General features: G+C 36.0%; 1 protein-coding gene across 3 annotated transcripts in view; it reads right to left on the reverse strand.

The window, feature by feature from the left end:
- LOC145666957 (equilibrative nucleoside transporter 1-like) overlaps window positions 1-13,935 on the reverse strand; it is a 213,940-nt gene that overhangs the window by 13,737 nt on the left and 186,268 nt on the right. For all 3 annotated transcript variants that reach the window (XM_081734585.1, XM_081734586.1, XM_081734584.1), the window contains 3 exons: window positions 12,385-12,470; window positions 6,866-7,012; window positions 2,538-2,718 (listed from right to left, as the gene is read on the reverse strand). In XM_081734585.1, the coding sequence (XP_081590711.1) occupies window positions 2,538-2,718; window positions 6,866-7,012; window positions 12,385-12,470 (414 nt within the window). The remainder of the gene's footprint in view (window positions 1-2,537; window positions 2,719-6,865; window positions 7,013-12,384; window positions 12,471-13,935) is intronic.

Consider the following 13,935-nt stretch of genomic DNA (forward strand, 5'->3'; position numbering starts at 1 on the left):
AGTGTGGAAAAGTACACTGTAACAAGCGTTACTTCGATCACGAGAAACTGTGGAGTGGTGATCCATATCAGCAAGTCACCTACAGGGTAGTACTATAATACACTGACATACTGAATAAGATATCAACAAGACATGAAATTAAGCAAAAAATTAATAATGGACGTAGGATGAAAGTGGCACCGTTTTACCGTAAGAGGCGTTCAGAAACCGGCGAAGGCGCTGATATAATACCGAATATCTCGTGAACGCGGAAAGATATCGCTGTCGAATCAAAAGAGTACACAGAAAGTAGACTCTGACAAATGAAGTAACGTACTGATGGTAGCGGAGTGGTTATCGCATTACAGGGATCCCTACAAGTGATGCAGATCGTCTAGCAACGTTAGTTTTCTGAAGAACATGTACTGAAGGAGGCAATAACCCTTTGTCAAAATGTTTACGGTGAAATTTATAATCCATGTGTTTTTAATAAGTACAATTTAGTATTAAACGTTGCTTACAGCAGGCTGCAGAAGAAGCAGTAGGTTACCGCGAACACAAAACTGCTAAGAAACCATGGGTTACGGAGCAGATGTTGCAGAAAATGAGGGAGAGGAAGATGTGAAAACAGGTTGATACATAAGAGGGCAGAAAGATGTACAGAAAGTTAAATAATGAATTACGAAGAGAAACAGACAAAGCGAGGGAAGAGTTTTACAAAAGAAAATGCGAGGACATAGAAGAATTAGAAAGAGTTGGGAAATATGAGGAAATGTACAAGGTGAAATCTATGGAATTTCGGAGGAAACAAGGGAGTATTATGATGGCAGTAGAAAATAAGAATGGGAAGGTAGTCAGCGAGAGAAATGAGGTCATAGGAAGGTGGAAAGAATACGTGGAAGACTTATATGAGAGTAGGGATAGACCGTGTAGCCTAAATGTTGAAGTGGAAAATGAAGTAGGCGAGGATGATAAAGGATTTAGTATTCTTCGGGATGAGTTTGAAAAGGCTATATCCGAGATTAGGAATGGAAAGGCAACAGGAATAGATAACATTCCAATTGAATTCATTAAAAATATAGGAGACAAGGGAAAGAAAGAATTGTGGCGACTATGCAGTGAAATATATGAAACAGGAGAATGGCCAAGAGATTTTCTGAAAACGATCATGATACCGATGGCTAAGAAATCGAACCCAAAGGGATGTGAGGATTATAGAACTATTAGTCTCATATCTCATGCAGCTAAAATTCTGCTCCGAATACTGAACAGAAGGTTATATGGAAGAACAAATAAAGATGTTGAGGAAGAGCAGTTCGGGTTCAGAAGAGGCAAGGGCACAAGAGATGCTATTGGATTATTAAGGGTGATCGGTGAAAGATTTATAGAAAAAGGGAAAGAGGTGTATGTTGTATTTATTGATCTAGAAAAGGCTTTTGACCGCGTGAATTGGGAATTGTTGTTGGGAGTTCTAACAAAGATAGGGTTGGAATGGAAAGATAGAAGACTCATAAGAAACTTATACATGAACCAACAAGTAAGTGTTAGGATAGGGGAAGAACTGACGGAAGAGAGTGCAATTGGAAGGGGAGTTCGACAAGGATGCTGCCTCTCGCCAACACTATTTAATGTCTATCTAGAAGAAACAGTAAAAAAGAGCCTACATGATGATGATGGCATTTCGGTAGGAGGTAGAATGATTAGATGTATAAGATTTGCAGACGATATGGCGCTTGTTGCAGAATCTGAAAAGAAAATCAATAAAATGTTAGAAAAAATGAGAAAGGGCTTTGAGGAATATGGGATGAAAATAAATGTTAGAAAGACAAAAGCCATGGTGATTGGAACGAAGGGGTCTGTGTCAAATATAAAAGTAGGAGGGGAGAAAATAGAACAAGTGAATAGTTTTCGATACCTGGGTAGTGTTCTTAGTAATGACATGAAATGCGAACGTGAAATAAAAGCAAGGATAGGAATGGCGAAAGAAGCCTTTAAAAGAAAGAAAAGTCTGTTTTGTGGGACCTTGGACAAAGAGTTGGGAAAAAGACTCATAAAATGCTTTGTGTGGAGTGTTGTACTGTATGGGGCGGAAACGTGGACATTACGTAAAGGTGACGAAAATCGACTGAAAGCCTTCGAAATGTGGGTGTGGAGAAGAATGGAAAGAATTAGTTGGGTCGAGCGGAAAACGAATGAGAGAGTGTTAGAAATGGTGGGTGAGAAAAGAACACTTTTAGATATTATTAGGAAGAGGAAGAGAAACTGGTTGGGACATTGCCTAAGAAGAGATTGTATTATGAGGGACGTCCTAGAGGGTATGGTGGCGGGAAAGAGAGGGAGGGGCCGAAAGAGACTACAATTAATGGATGATATTAAAACAGAAAGATCATACGCGAAGACGAAAAGGTTAGCGGAGGACCGTGGAGCATGGAAGCTTCTCAGCTGCAGCAAGTGACCTGCCAATAAAGGCAGAATACCTATGATTATGATGATGATGATGATGATGATGATGATACGTATCGGAACAAATCATTACGCATCTTTAAGACGAACATTACCTGAATGCACTGCAGGGAAAATGCTAAGTGTGACGAAGAAAACAAAGAAGACGTTGAAACATTGTGGGAAGCACTTCTTCAAGATCGTGAAGTAAGGAGTCGAGTGGACCAAGCCTCGGTTGTCTTTCTTCTTCGCAGCCTGCTCCTTCTGCGCTTGAAGCTCATGGTAACGATAAAACCTCTGAAACATTCAAAACATTAGACACACTCACAAGACTATTTGTTTCAAACTATTAGACACGTTAATAAAACTACTTATTTTAAGTATTACATTGCAATATAAAAAGTGTATCAAACATCTTACGATTACGGGTGAACTTAATCAAGATTATCTCTAACGAAAGGAGGAAAATGGAACTTACTAATAGCTACTACCTACAAGAACACATAAACACGTCTATATATATCGACGTTTTATTACTCACAGCGGTCGAACACTTTCTGTTAACATTGCTTTCCCTTCTATTAATGGTTAAAGATTCTGGCTTTCCAACTCTAGTACTCCAGCATCGTTATGAAAGGGAAGAATATTAAGCTCAATCTTTTTAGCTCCTTTTGTTTAGTCAGGAAGGACTTTAGCTGCCATTTATTTGTTCTTGGTCATGATTGCCATATTTCAAGCAACAAAAACTGAATAGCAATAGTCATTATTCAAGATCCTCCTTTAATTTGATAGGTACACCTTTTATACAATAATGGTTCTTCAAGTAAGGTGCTCGTACAAGACTAGGATAGAGAACCATTCGTTATCACTAAGGCCCGGATTTGTATGTAAAATATATTTTTTTTTCCAAACACGTACAAGCCCAAAACAAAGTTTGTTATCCCAATTAGGAGTCTGCAAGTGTAAATTACAAATTTTATTTCACATAAAAATACATATTTTCTGAAAAAAGTTATGTAAATAAATATTTTGGACATTTTTGTAATAAGTACATATTTTTAATAATTTTCCGTTATTTTATTTCAATTTTCACAACGAATTGTCTTTTTCTTTCTCTCGAAAGAAATTAACATCGGGAAAGGAATAGGCTGCATAAATCTATCCATCGCATTTACAAGCAACTTTCCACTTGCAAGAACAGCGTCCTCATAAATTCTGCTTATCAGCGCTGGGTAACTTTACCGCAGCGTGACAACTGCCAGGCTACTCAATGAATCTTTGCAGAATGGTGTGAAATATGACAATGTTTTGCTTTTTTTGACTGATGGTGTTCCTCATATGAGAAAAGCTGGTGAAGCTCTTTCTGCATGCTACTCTAATATGATTCACGTGACATGTGTCGTACACGCTCTACATCGATTGTGTGAAAAAATCCGAACCCTTTATCCTAGGGTGGATTAGTTAGTGTCAAATGGATTTTTTTTTTCCGTAAAATCGCCAACTAGAATTGAACTTTTCAAAGAAACAAATCCCAATCTTTCACTGCCTCTTACACCTGTAATCACGCGGTGGGGTATCTGGCTTAATGCAGTACTATATTATGAGGAGAATTTTGAAGCATTTGTATCTGTAGAAACTAAACTAAATCCAGACGATACTTCATCCATTGGAATTGTTCAAAATTTAGTAAGTGACAGTGGTTTGAAATATGACTTGACTTTCACATCTGCCAATTTCGGTTTCTTGACTCACTCTATAAACTAGAAACTATGGGAGATTTATTGAGTACTTCGGTTAAAGAAGTACAAGGCGTTGAAAGAAAGCTGAATGTTATTTCTGCTTCCAAAGCTGAAGTCGGAAGAAAAAAAATTAAGGATTTGTTTGAGAAAAATATTGGCTATAAAACCTTATGTAAAATATCTGAAGTGTTGGAAGGCCGAAAAACAAGTGAAGTTGATAGTGTGAATATGTGATACGCCTCTTTTCAAATGCGTGAGGTTAACATCGTGTGATGTAGAAGGTTCCTTTTCTCAATATAAAACATTATTCCGTGACAATAGGCATGGCTTTACGATGAACAATTTGGAAAAGACGTTAGTTATTCGCTGCAATGCCCGCATGCAATTTCAACATCTGATGAATAGGAGCTATTGATGAGTATCAGTACTTATTTTTCTTATACTAGGCGTTTTCCCACACTTTTCCTTGTTATTTTTTGTTAAATATTTTTTAATTTTTAGAAAATATTTTTCCATTTTTCAACACACAAAAAATAAATATTTTACAGTTTTTAGCACATAAAAGTCCGGGCCCTGGTTATCACAAACAGTATACGGCTACAAGCTAACATTAAAAGGTAACTTGATGGCGGCACAGCTAATAAACGACTCCAGAAAGCCACACGGTCTTTTGCTTGGATAATAATATGTGATCCAGTATATTGCCACCCATCGTCACATTGTTTGCTTAACAGCCTGACATACTGAAAATAATACAGAATTTACTATTTTTCTTTTGCTTGTTTTTCATAAGTGAAAGGTGATAATAAATGCAACTTAGTACAATCATAGATAATGTTATTCTACAACAGAAAATATGAACCCAAAGAATTTTCAGGGTTGTCATCCATAGAAATTACAGTGTTGCCAGAATAACATTTCCCTCAAAATCTAAGTTAAGGCAGCGACTAGAGGAGCGAACTTAACTGTATTTGATTATGTATCATGTTGTCTTGGAATTCTGTGAACTACTTTTTAAATAATAGTTGTATTTAGTTTGTAATAAATAAAATAGTTTTAATACACAGTTATTAAAATTAAATAATAATATTTTAAAAGTAGTTCACAGGATACCTAAACAACATGATACGTAATCAAATGCAGTTGAGTTCGTTCCTCTAGTCGCTCTAGGCCCCAGGTACGATTCCCGGTCCAGTCAGTAACTTTTTCACTCTTTATGTATTATAGAATTCGCACCTGCAGAGGATCTGGTGTATAAAAAAATCGGTTGTTTCCTCTTTTCATTAGTATATATTAACTTGAAGAGCTGTCAAATCTAATGGGACTCTTATGGTAAGCACATACAAATTAAAATGTAACTAAAGAAGAAAGTTTCACTGTGTAGTTTCAGCAACGGAGGTTTTATGTTTTTCTAAAACTAGTTTTCATAATATCGTTTACCTGATAGGCACTTGGCAAATACATTTTCTCACATTTTCACGAAAATATACTACCTAATAATAATAATAATAATAAAGTTATGCAAGTGTTGGTTATTTATAGATGAATTATTTTTGAATAGATGACTGTCGAAACGTCATATGTTTAATGAAAAAGTAATCTACACTGAAATAAAAGCTGTGGCATGCACGCATAGGAATAATGATTCAAATGTTCCAGTGTTTCTGGATTTTTTTAAATGCATTTACTTATTTATTTTGATTTAAATTCTTGAACCCCGTTTTCAATACAATTGCAAAAGATCATTTTTAAAGGGCAAATTATAAAGTGAACGGAAAAATTATTTGAACAACGAATTCCGTGTGTTTTCTGTAATGCTGTATGAAAAATCCATTATGCTGTTGCAGGAATATCGTCAAATACAAGATAGTTTAAACTCTTATGGTCTTCTAAACTTAATTATATGAAGAGTGATCAGAAAGTAAGTTTACAAAGCATGCAGTGTAACGTGTATATATTATTTTGTACAATCAATATAGCCAACAGATAATACATAAATTAGTTTTTTTTTCTTTTTTTTTTCATAATCTCCATATCGGTTGAGGCACTTGTCGCATCGTGGGAAAGTTTGAAGATTCCTTTCTGGTAAAAATCCTGTCCTTGCGTGTTCAGCCACGTCGTCACGAAATGTTTCACCTCATTGTCTTAAGCGAAGCGACGACCTCCTAGATGCTCCTTGAAGTGCAGGAACAGGTGAAAGTCGCTTGGAGCGAGGTCCGGGCTGTAGGGAGGGTGGTCAATGATATCCCAGTGAAATTGCTTCAACAGTGTGGTGGTCTTCTGGGCTGTATGCGGGCGCTCGTTGTTCTGAAGGAAGATGACGACTTCAGTGAGAAGTCCTGACCGTAAACCTCTACTAGCTATCGGTGAATTTCAGTCGCAGTTACGTTTCACCCACAGAAATCGAATAACTGAGCGGACTTCTTCACGAGACCAGTTTTTTAAAAGAGTTGCCATTTTGTGTTTACCTACAACTAACGTCGTAGGTGGCGGGTAGTTAAAACTTTATAGTTGCCAACTCCATGTAATAAAATTACCGCTCACTCCTCATTCTTCTGTAGCAGACGAAACTCTAGAAATATCGACCTTGTAACCTTAGTTTCTGATCACCCTTATATTTTAATATGTGAATGCTGCTGATTATATCATTCTCTCTGTCATCCAGCAAACTATGCTAAACCTTACTGAGGAAAATGTTTACTTACGTTTAGAGGTAGTGCAAAATAAGTATCAAAACAAGCGAGTAGTACAAACAAGGCAGTAATGAAATAATAAATAGCTGCTGTCCGAGAGTTTGGCGCCATTGCAATTGAGAGGATGTTTATAATGGCAGTGAACGTTCCACTAACATTCTGAAACAAACAAAAAAAATAAACAATATTAATTTTCCACTTAGGAAATGCAATCTTGGGATCACACAAGACATACGATGTGAGACAACTTAATCCCGGAGTAGCTTTTGTCATTCGTACTAGACTGTATTCTGACATGATTGAATATGCGCTCGATCGGGTCTCTACACAATTAATTCAGTCTTCATCGAGCAGCTGAGGAAATAGGTGTCTGCGTGACTGCTGTGGGAAAATCACAGAGGAATATTGTGCGAGAGAAAGTATTGACCGGTTTTTAGCAGAGAAATTTACTTACAAATGTGAACATCCACCGTATTCCCTTGACTTAGTATCAAAACGACTATTGTCTGTTTTCAAAATTAAGAACTCCTTGAAAGGTCACGAATTTGAAAATATTTCAGACATCCACTTGACCGTTCAGCATTCGGGGAAACGATTTCCTGGAATGTTTCTGGTAGTGACATAGCCGTCTAGCCAAGTGCAATACTTTGAAAGTCACTCTAGCCAATAGTGTGTAGGGATGCAAACTTTTCGTTTCACAGCTAAGTTCGTGAATTAAATTGTCAACACTTCAAATATTTCTTTCCAATATATATAAAACTAATAGATAACAAACAAAAAAATAATAGATACTTCTTCATTTTTGAATGTCCGAATATTCGAAGAAGAAATTACTTGAATATTCGCCTTTAACAGCACTAATATTACAATTAGCAACAATACATCGACAAAATTCACAATTATTATCTACCAATTAAGTGTGATATCCCTACTTAGTATGTAAATTTTAATTTATACTTACAACTTAAGAGAGGGGCACTTCGTAAGAATCAACGAAACGTATTATTTACAGAGCAGCTCTTCAAACTGCTTACATTAACTTTTTAAATATATAATTCTTGTTAAGACAAATCTATCACAATTGTTCATGTATATTAATTTTGCACTCAGAACATCTACCCACATGTCTTCCATCGAAACTTCAGGAAAGTTATCAAATTACAAATTATCGTAAATCCAATGAGAAATTCATATTGAAATACTAGAAAAATACAAATGCAAAACAAACCCTATATTGAAATACAATTAAAATTGAAAACTAATGAGATACTTGGTGTGATTTCACTAGTGCGGCAATATCCAGTTTAAATTTCGGCATGCACATTATCAAGTCATTTTCAACTGATAAGCGATTTGTTGTCTTCGTTTTGATGCTTGCCATGAAAGAGAAACCAATTTCGCACAAGTACGATGTAGCAAATGCAATTATTACTTTTAAAGCGGCAGATACCATTCGCTTCTAGGGAAATTACTGTATAAACTATATACAAGAAATGGCTCCTACTGTTATAGAAATATAAATAGATGTATATCGTGAGATCTCTGCAATAGGTATATTAAAAATCTCACACAAGAGTATTACAAACCAGAAATTGTACGGGGTCGCTGGCAAGAAGATGTGATAAAATGAGGATCGTGATAGGAAATTAGGTTGAACACTACTGACCTACATAAATAAAAATGAAAATGAATATGTTTGTGACTTAATAACTTTTGAACCACTGATCGAACATAGATGAGGTTCGGGCCTGGGATGGTTTTTATCATTTCAGTTTGACGGTGCAACTCAGGGGAGGGGGAGGATGAGATATTTAAAAATGATCAAATTGACCGGGGTTGCTGAGATGAACAGTGACACTTCCGATGCCGTTTAAATCCAAATTCAGTACTGCAAGTTGGGGGAGAGGGAGATATATAAAAATGATCGAAAATAACCTATATTAGTATCGATTACATAGTTTTCGGGGTCGCTGAGACGAACAGTGACACTTCTGATACCGTTTAAATCTGAATTCTGTCCTTCATGTCCAAAATGAAACGTATTCTCCCTGTTCAAAGAACGGGTATTCAGCTAGTATTAAATAAAAAAGCAACGTAGCCAATTCAGCAGGCTGTTCCTTTCGACCCTCACCGTACCAACAATACAGCATTGTGGGAAATAGATTGGATGCGTTTCAGCTTCCTTCACATAACAATATGAACGTTTCCGTGTAATTTTTGCATCCCCTTACGTTCTGTTCAAACAGCCGGCTACAATGGAAATGTTCGTTTTTTTCATTTAACAGAAGGTGCCTTACCGATGTGGGGCCCAAACGGCTTGTGCGACTGAAAATATTCCACTATTTTAGATTGAAAATCACCTACTTCCAACAACTTCCGTCTTTGTACATTTTTTCTTATTTTTACTTATAGTTGGCCTATGGCCCCAGACTTTTGATACACCGTATGTATGTGTATTCTTTTTATCTGTATTTGTTCTAACATCTGTAAATATCTTAACAGTTACCGACTTCCATACTACATATGAATAATCTACCTTTTGCCTAACTAAAATGTTGTATAGTGAAATATATATATTTCTCCGACACTGTTGCCGTTGGGATTATCCACTTTTCATCACTTGTGATCCGCCGCTTCAGAAATGGTTCGAGTTTGTTACGTTTCAGTCGGGATTCGCAGACAGAAATTTGATCGAATATGAGTTTTTGAGTCAGATCATTTGATTCACAAACGTCGAGCTTCTTTCTTGTAGCCAGCTTTCTTCAAATAGTTTAACATTGTTTAGGATGAATGTTTAGGTCATTGGCCAGGGTGTCTACTAAAATTCGAAAATGAAATTTCGTGACTTTTCCGTGACCTTTTCCTTTCCAAACCGTAAAATTTAGTAACATTCTCAAGAGAGAATTTGGGCGCGAATTGGGCCGAATTTTCATGCATGTGATAGAAGCGTGATTTGTTTGCGATTTGGTAGCATCTAAAACCAACCAGAAACATTTTTGATGGTGAATTTGGACGTTTTATAGAACAAAATTTTCCTATCTACACTTATATGTCCACAGATAAAAACATTCGTGACCCAAAAGCTAAATTTCGTGACTTTTTCTTGACTTACGTGACCGTTTTCTGGTTTCGTGACTTTTTCATGACTTTCGTGACCGATAGACACCCTGTTGGCGATGTAATGATCTGATGTGAAGATAAAAAAATCTTCGAGTTTTACGTCCCAGGATTATGCTGTGTGGGGTAAAGGAGACGGTGATGATGAGAAATGAATGAAATGGTGGAACGAATAAAGAGGAAGGAAACGGGAGAAACAAGAAAGAACCCACGAACACGGCGTTTGTCCACACGAAGACCACTTGGCGCGATCTGGGATCGAACCAGGGACCCGATGCACCAGAGGTGAATGCTCTACCACTGAGCCAAATGAGACCTGATGTGATGTGATGACTGCTTACGTACCAGTTTTACTCGACTCTTGCCAAAATAGCATTCACTTTTACCATGATTAGTCGCCAACTACAAGAAGCGTCTTGAACATCAAAGCGACAAAACTATCTTTTGATAGTTGCTTTGATAATGTATCTTAACCATAACAGAACAAGTTTCTTGACGGCCTGCGCAGCACTTGCTTCTTTATCGAAATACAACTGTAAAATGTATCACAATTTCGCGGGGAAGTTCACTTATTTTCAGATTATAAGAATTCCAACATTTGTACATCTACTAGCTCTAGTTGTTCACTGTCGAATGATCCGGTCTCGGTTCATATACTCTGAGATCAGACACACTAACGCTATTCATGCGCAAAAGGCTCAATACTTCTTAAATTATCTGATATTTAATTAAGTAAATAACAATAAATAGTCATTAAAAGTGCTCGTTAATCACATTCCCACTTTTTCAATTTTTAAAATACCGGAAAATCGACGAATATAATTTCTTTACGTACTTCACTAAGTTTTATTTTGAAGTTACCGGTACTTCTAAAGTATCCACTGTTTTAGAGGTGGCTTTCATTCATGCCAAGTTTGTCGTAATTGCTTTGAAAACGAATTTTTTCACTATGGGTAATTTACAGAAAACTATTTTTTTTTTTCTTCCCAACTAGTATACAGTACCAATCAAAAGATCACCTCGGAATTGAGTCAACCTCTACTGTGGACCTTCTATTTGGTACATTAACTTCGCGCAGCGGTGCATCATAGGTTCTCCTACCCAAAGCATAAAATTTGAGGGCAGTTGGATTGTGGTCTGAGAGATACTGTAGATTATACAGGGTTCCTATTGATCTGGAGAAATCTCCCACAAACAAACAAACAAAAAAAAAGTATTATAATGGTTGGCTAAGCTGAAATTCGTGTACAATTAATATTAGAAAAAATATATTTTATAAATTTTCACCATTTTTCCTCATTTCCCTGACCAGTAGGAACCCTATTATATGTCTCATTATATTTCTTAAAATGGACATCGAAAAAGGCATTTTGTAATAAATATCGCATAATGTAAAGAAAGGGCTGGAAGATGAGACAGTATTTTGGTTTTATTTGAAAGATATTCATAGGGGGACAATGCAGAACATAAATATAAACGGTAACAATTTGTGAATATTCTGAGTTCTTTCTAGCTTGTTGATACGTTAATGATTAACAGTCAAAAGTGACTATATTTTGAAATATTTACAACGACCTGTATACGCCCTTATGTGATCATAGTGTTACTCAATGTAAGCGTAGTGCTTGGTATTGCCAATCCTACCAGTGACAATTGTTCACATGAGGTTCCAGAGACTCCACAGTAGGGTCTTACCTAAATCCGAGATGATCTTAAACTTTCGGCTTGTACTGTATATTAATATATTTAATAACATAACTTTTCTTTGTTCAAAATTATGGAAAGTGGGAAAACCGTGTCTTGGAATAATAAGCACCTTCAATGGACTGCAACGTATTTGTACGACGTTGGATGGTTTGGACACTATTTATATGAACCCACTCTTTTTCAGCACCGAAGCTGTATGAGGCATAAACTTAGCTTCCAACCAAATGAATTCCCATCGGGGTCTCCTACGCTGAAGGCCGAACGGTGCTCGGCATTATAAAAATTGCTGCAGTCTAAAGCACACGTTATATCCAAAAACTTATTAAAGCAGTACTTAAGATTAACTCCAAATAAAATTTGTGCCATTTAATGGTTTTAAAATAATTGTAAAACGAAAATAAATATTAAAACTTGAGGTAATACAGCCTCGAACACAAAGGAACTCTCAGCAGAAAAAAAAATCGATTCTCTTACCACCCTATTTTATAACACTTTTTACGTTTTTAGAACATCATGTTCTATATCTTAATAATACCTAATGCTTTTTGCTTTATAATATATTTTTTTAAAAAATTGCTGCGAATTTTCTTGCAATGACACTTAAATGCCTACCACTGGGGGTTGATACATAATAATAAAACTACAAGACTATTGTTATTACTACGTACGGCATAACTCTTTGTTGATGTATAATTGTAGAAACTTACCGATCCTAATACGACAGCCCCTGTGTACTTGAAAGGCAACTTAGCAGCCATTCCATACACTGTATTTTGATAAATGCCATTTGCCACTGGAAATAAATCACCATTCGTATTAGAAGAAATTCAACTATTATTTAAAAAAGCAAAATAGGTAACGAATTACTTTCCTATCAGAATAACTTGAAACTAGAATTTATGTATTACACACTTATTTACTTTTAGACAATTCCAAATCATTAACCGCTCGTGTTCCAGTGACACCCATGTAGATGTCACGAAAATGTATCTTTTATTAAGAGTAGTGTTAATCTTGGAGATAATGAGATTTTTTTAGTCGATGCAAGGCACGAGTTAGTTTTACTGTTTCTCCTTAGGTGACAGCACCTTACTATTGTCCGTTCACTCTAGGATGGAAAATTGTTTACAAACAACAATTGTAGTGTGAGTGTCAAAATCTAGCTTCTCAAACCTACATGGTTAATTCATGGTTGTTAGGCACATGAATCGTCGAACCGAATGTCCCTACTTCTGCACCGTCAAGAACAAATTACTATTACTACATAAATTGTTACTTTTGAGATGACTGAAACATTAACGTTATAAGAAATCGAGTTAGTTATTATGTAATACAATCTTACATCTAATGCCCACTCAATTTTGTACAAGTGTTCTTGTTCGAAAGTGTGCGAAAACCTTGTATGTCTGGCAATATTGAGAAGTTTCAGTTTGTATTGTAAACAATAAACAGAGAAAGCAAAGACCGTTAAGTTCGCTGGACAGCGGTGTTTTCATGATAAGGCGACAGAAATGTGTTGTACTGATTGTAAACAGGGGCTGGGAATTTTGATGCAAGTGTGGGTGGAATATTCTCGCCACATATTGCAATGTTGCAAACTACCAAGTCTAGAATATCATAATAATTGAACGAGCTTTGAGAAGGAGGATTACGATGCTATAATTATAATGATTAACAACCATAGACTTAACCTTTAGATTCATTTGGAAATTTTTCTACGTTATTGCATTTGGGGGGTCATTTTGACCTCTTGACTTTTTTCTTGTTTCTTCGAGCATTATTTTGTAATTCTTGTTTGAAACCTACTGCTTGGGCATAATCAATACTTTCACGCAATATTTTCTTAATGATTTCCCATTTAGGTACAAGGGATTCATCTCTATATTAACAATAAGTGAGTACATAAATTTCATAAACATTAAATCTCGCTTTCACTTTCAGGAAATATAGCTTGACTATCAGTTTTTCATAACAAATTGATATTTTTGCGAACTTTAATATATAAGTGTGCATTGCAATACTTATGCAATAAGTGCACTCTTCATCTTTTGTGTACAAGGGCTTTAAACTTGTCACTCCTATATCCGCGTCCATGTTATTCCAGTTCCTCTAAAATAAGTTCCTGCAAAATTTCTTCGTTTGTGAGACCACTCATCTTTCATTCGACCACACAACAATAACCTATCCGACTAGACGTAGTCCTTAGACATCAGTTATCTGACGTAATAAAAATCTCCCAGCAATTAGAGAATCATCAG

Source organism: Thermobia domestica, chromosome 12 (genome assembly GCF_964235325.1).
Source record: "Thermobia domestica chromosome 12, izTheDome1.hap1.1, whole genome shotgun sequence".
In the NCBI taxonomy this organism is placed as follows: Eukaryota; Metazoa; Arthropoda; class Insecta; order Zygentoma; family Lepismatidae; genus Thermobia; species Thermobia domestica.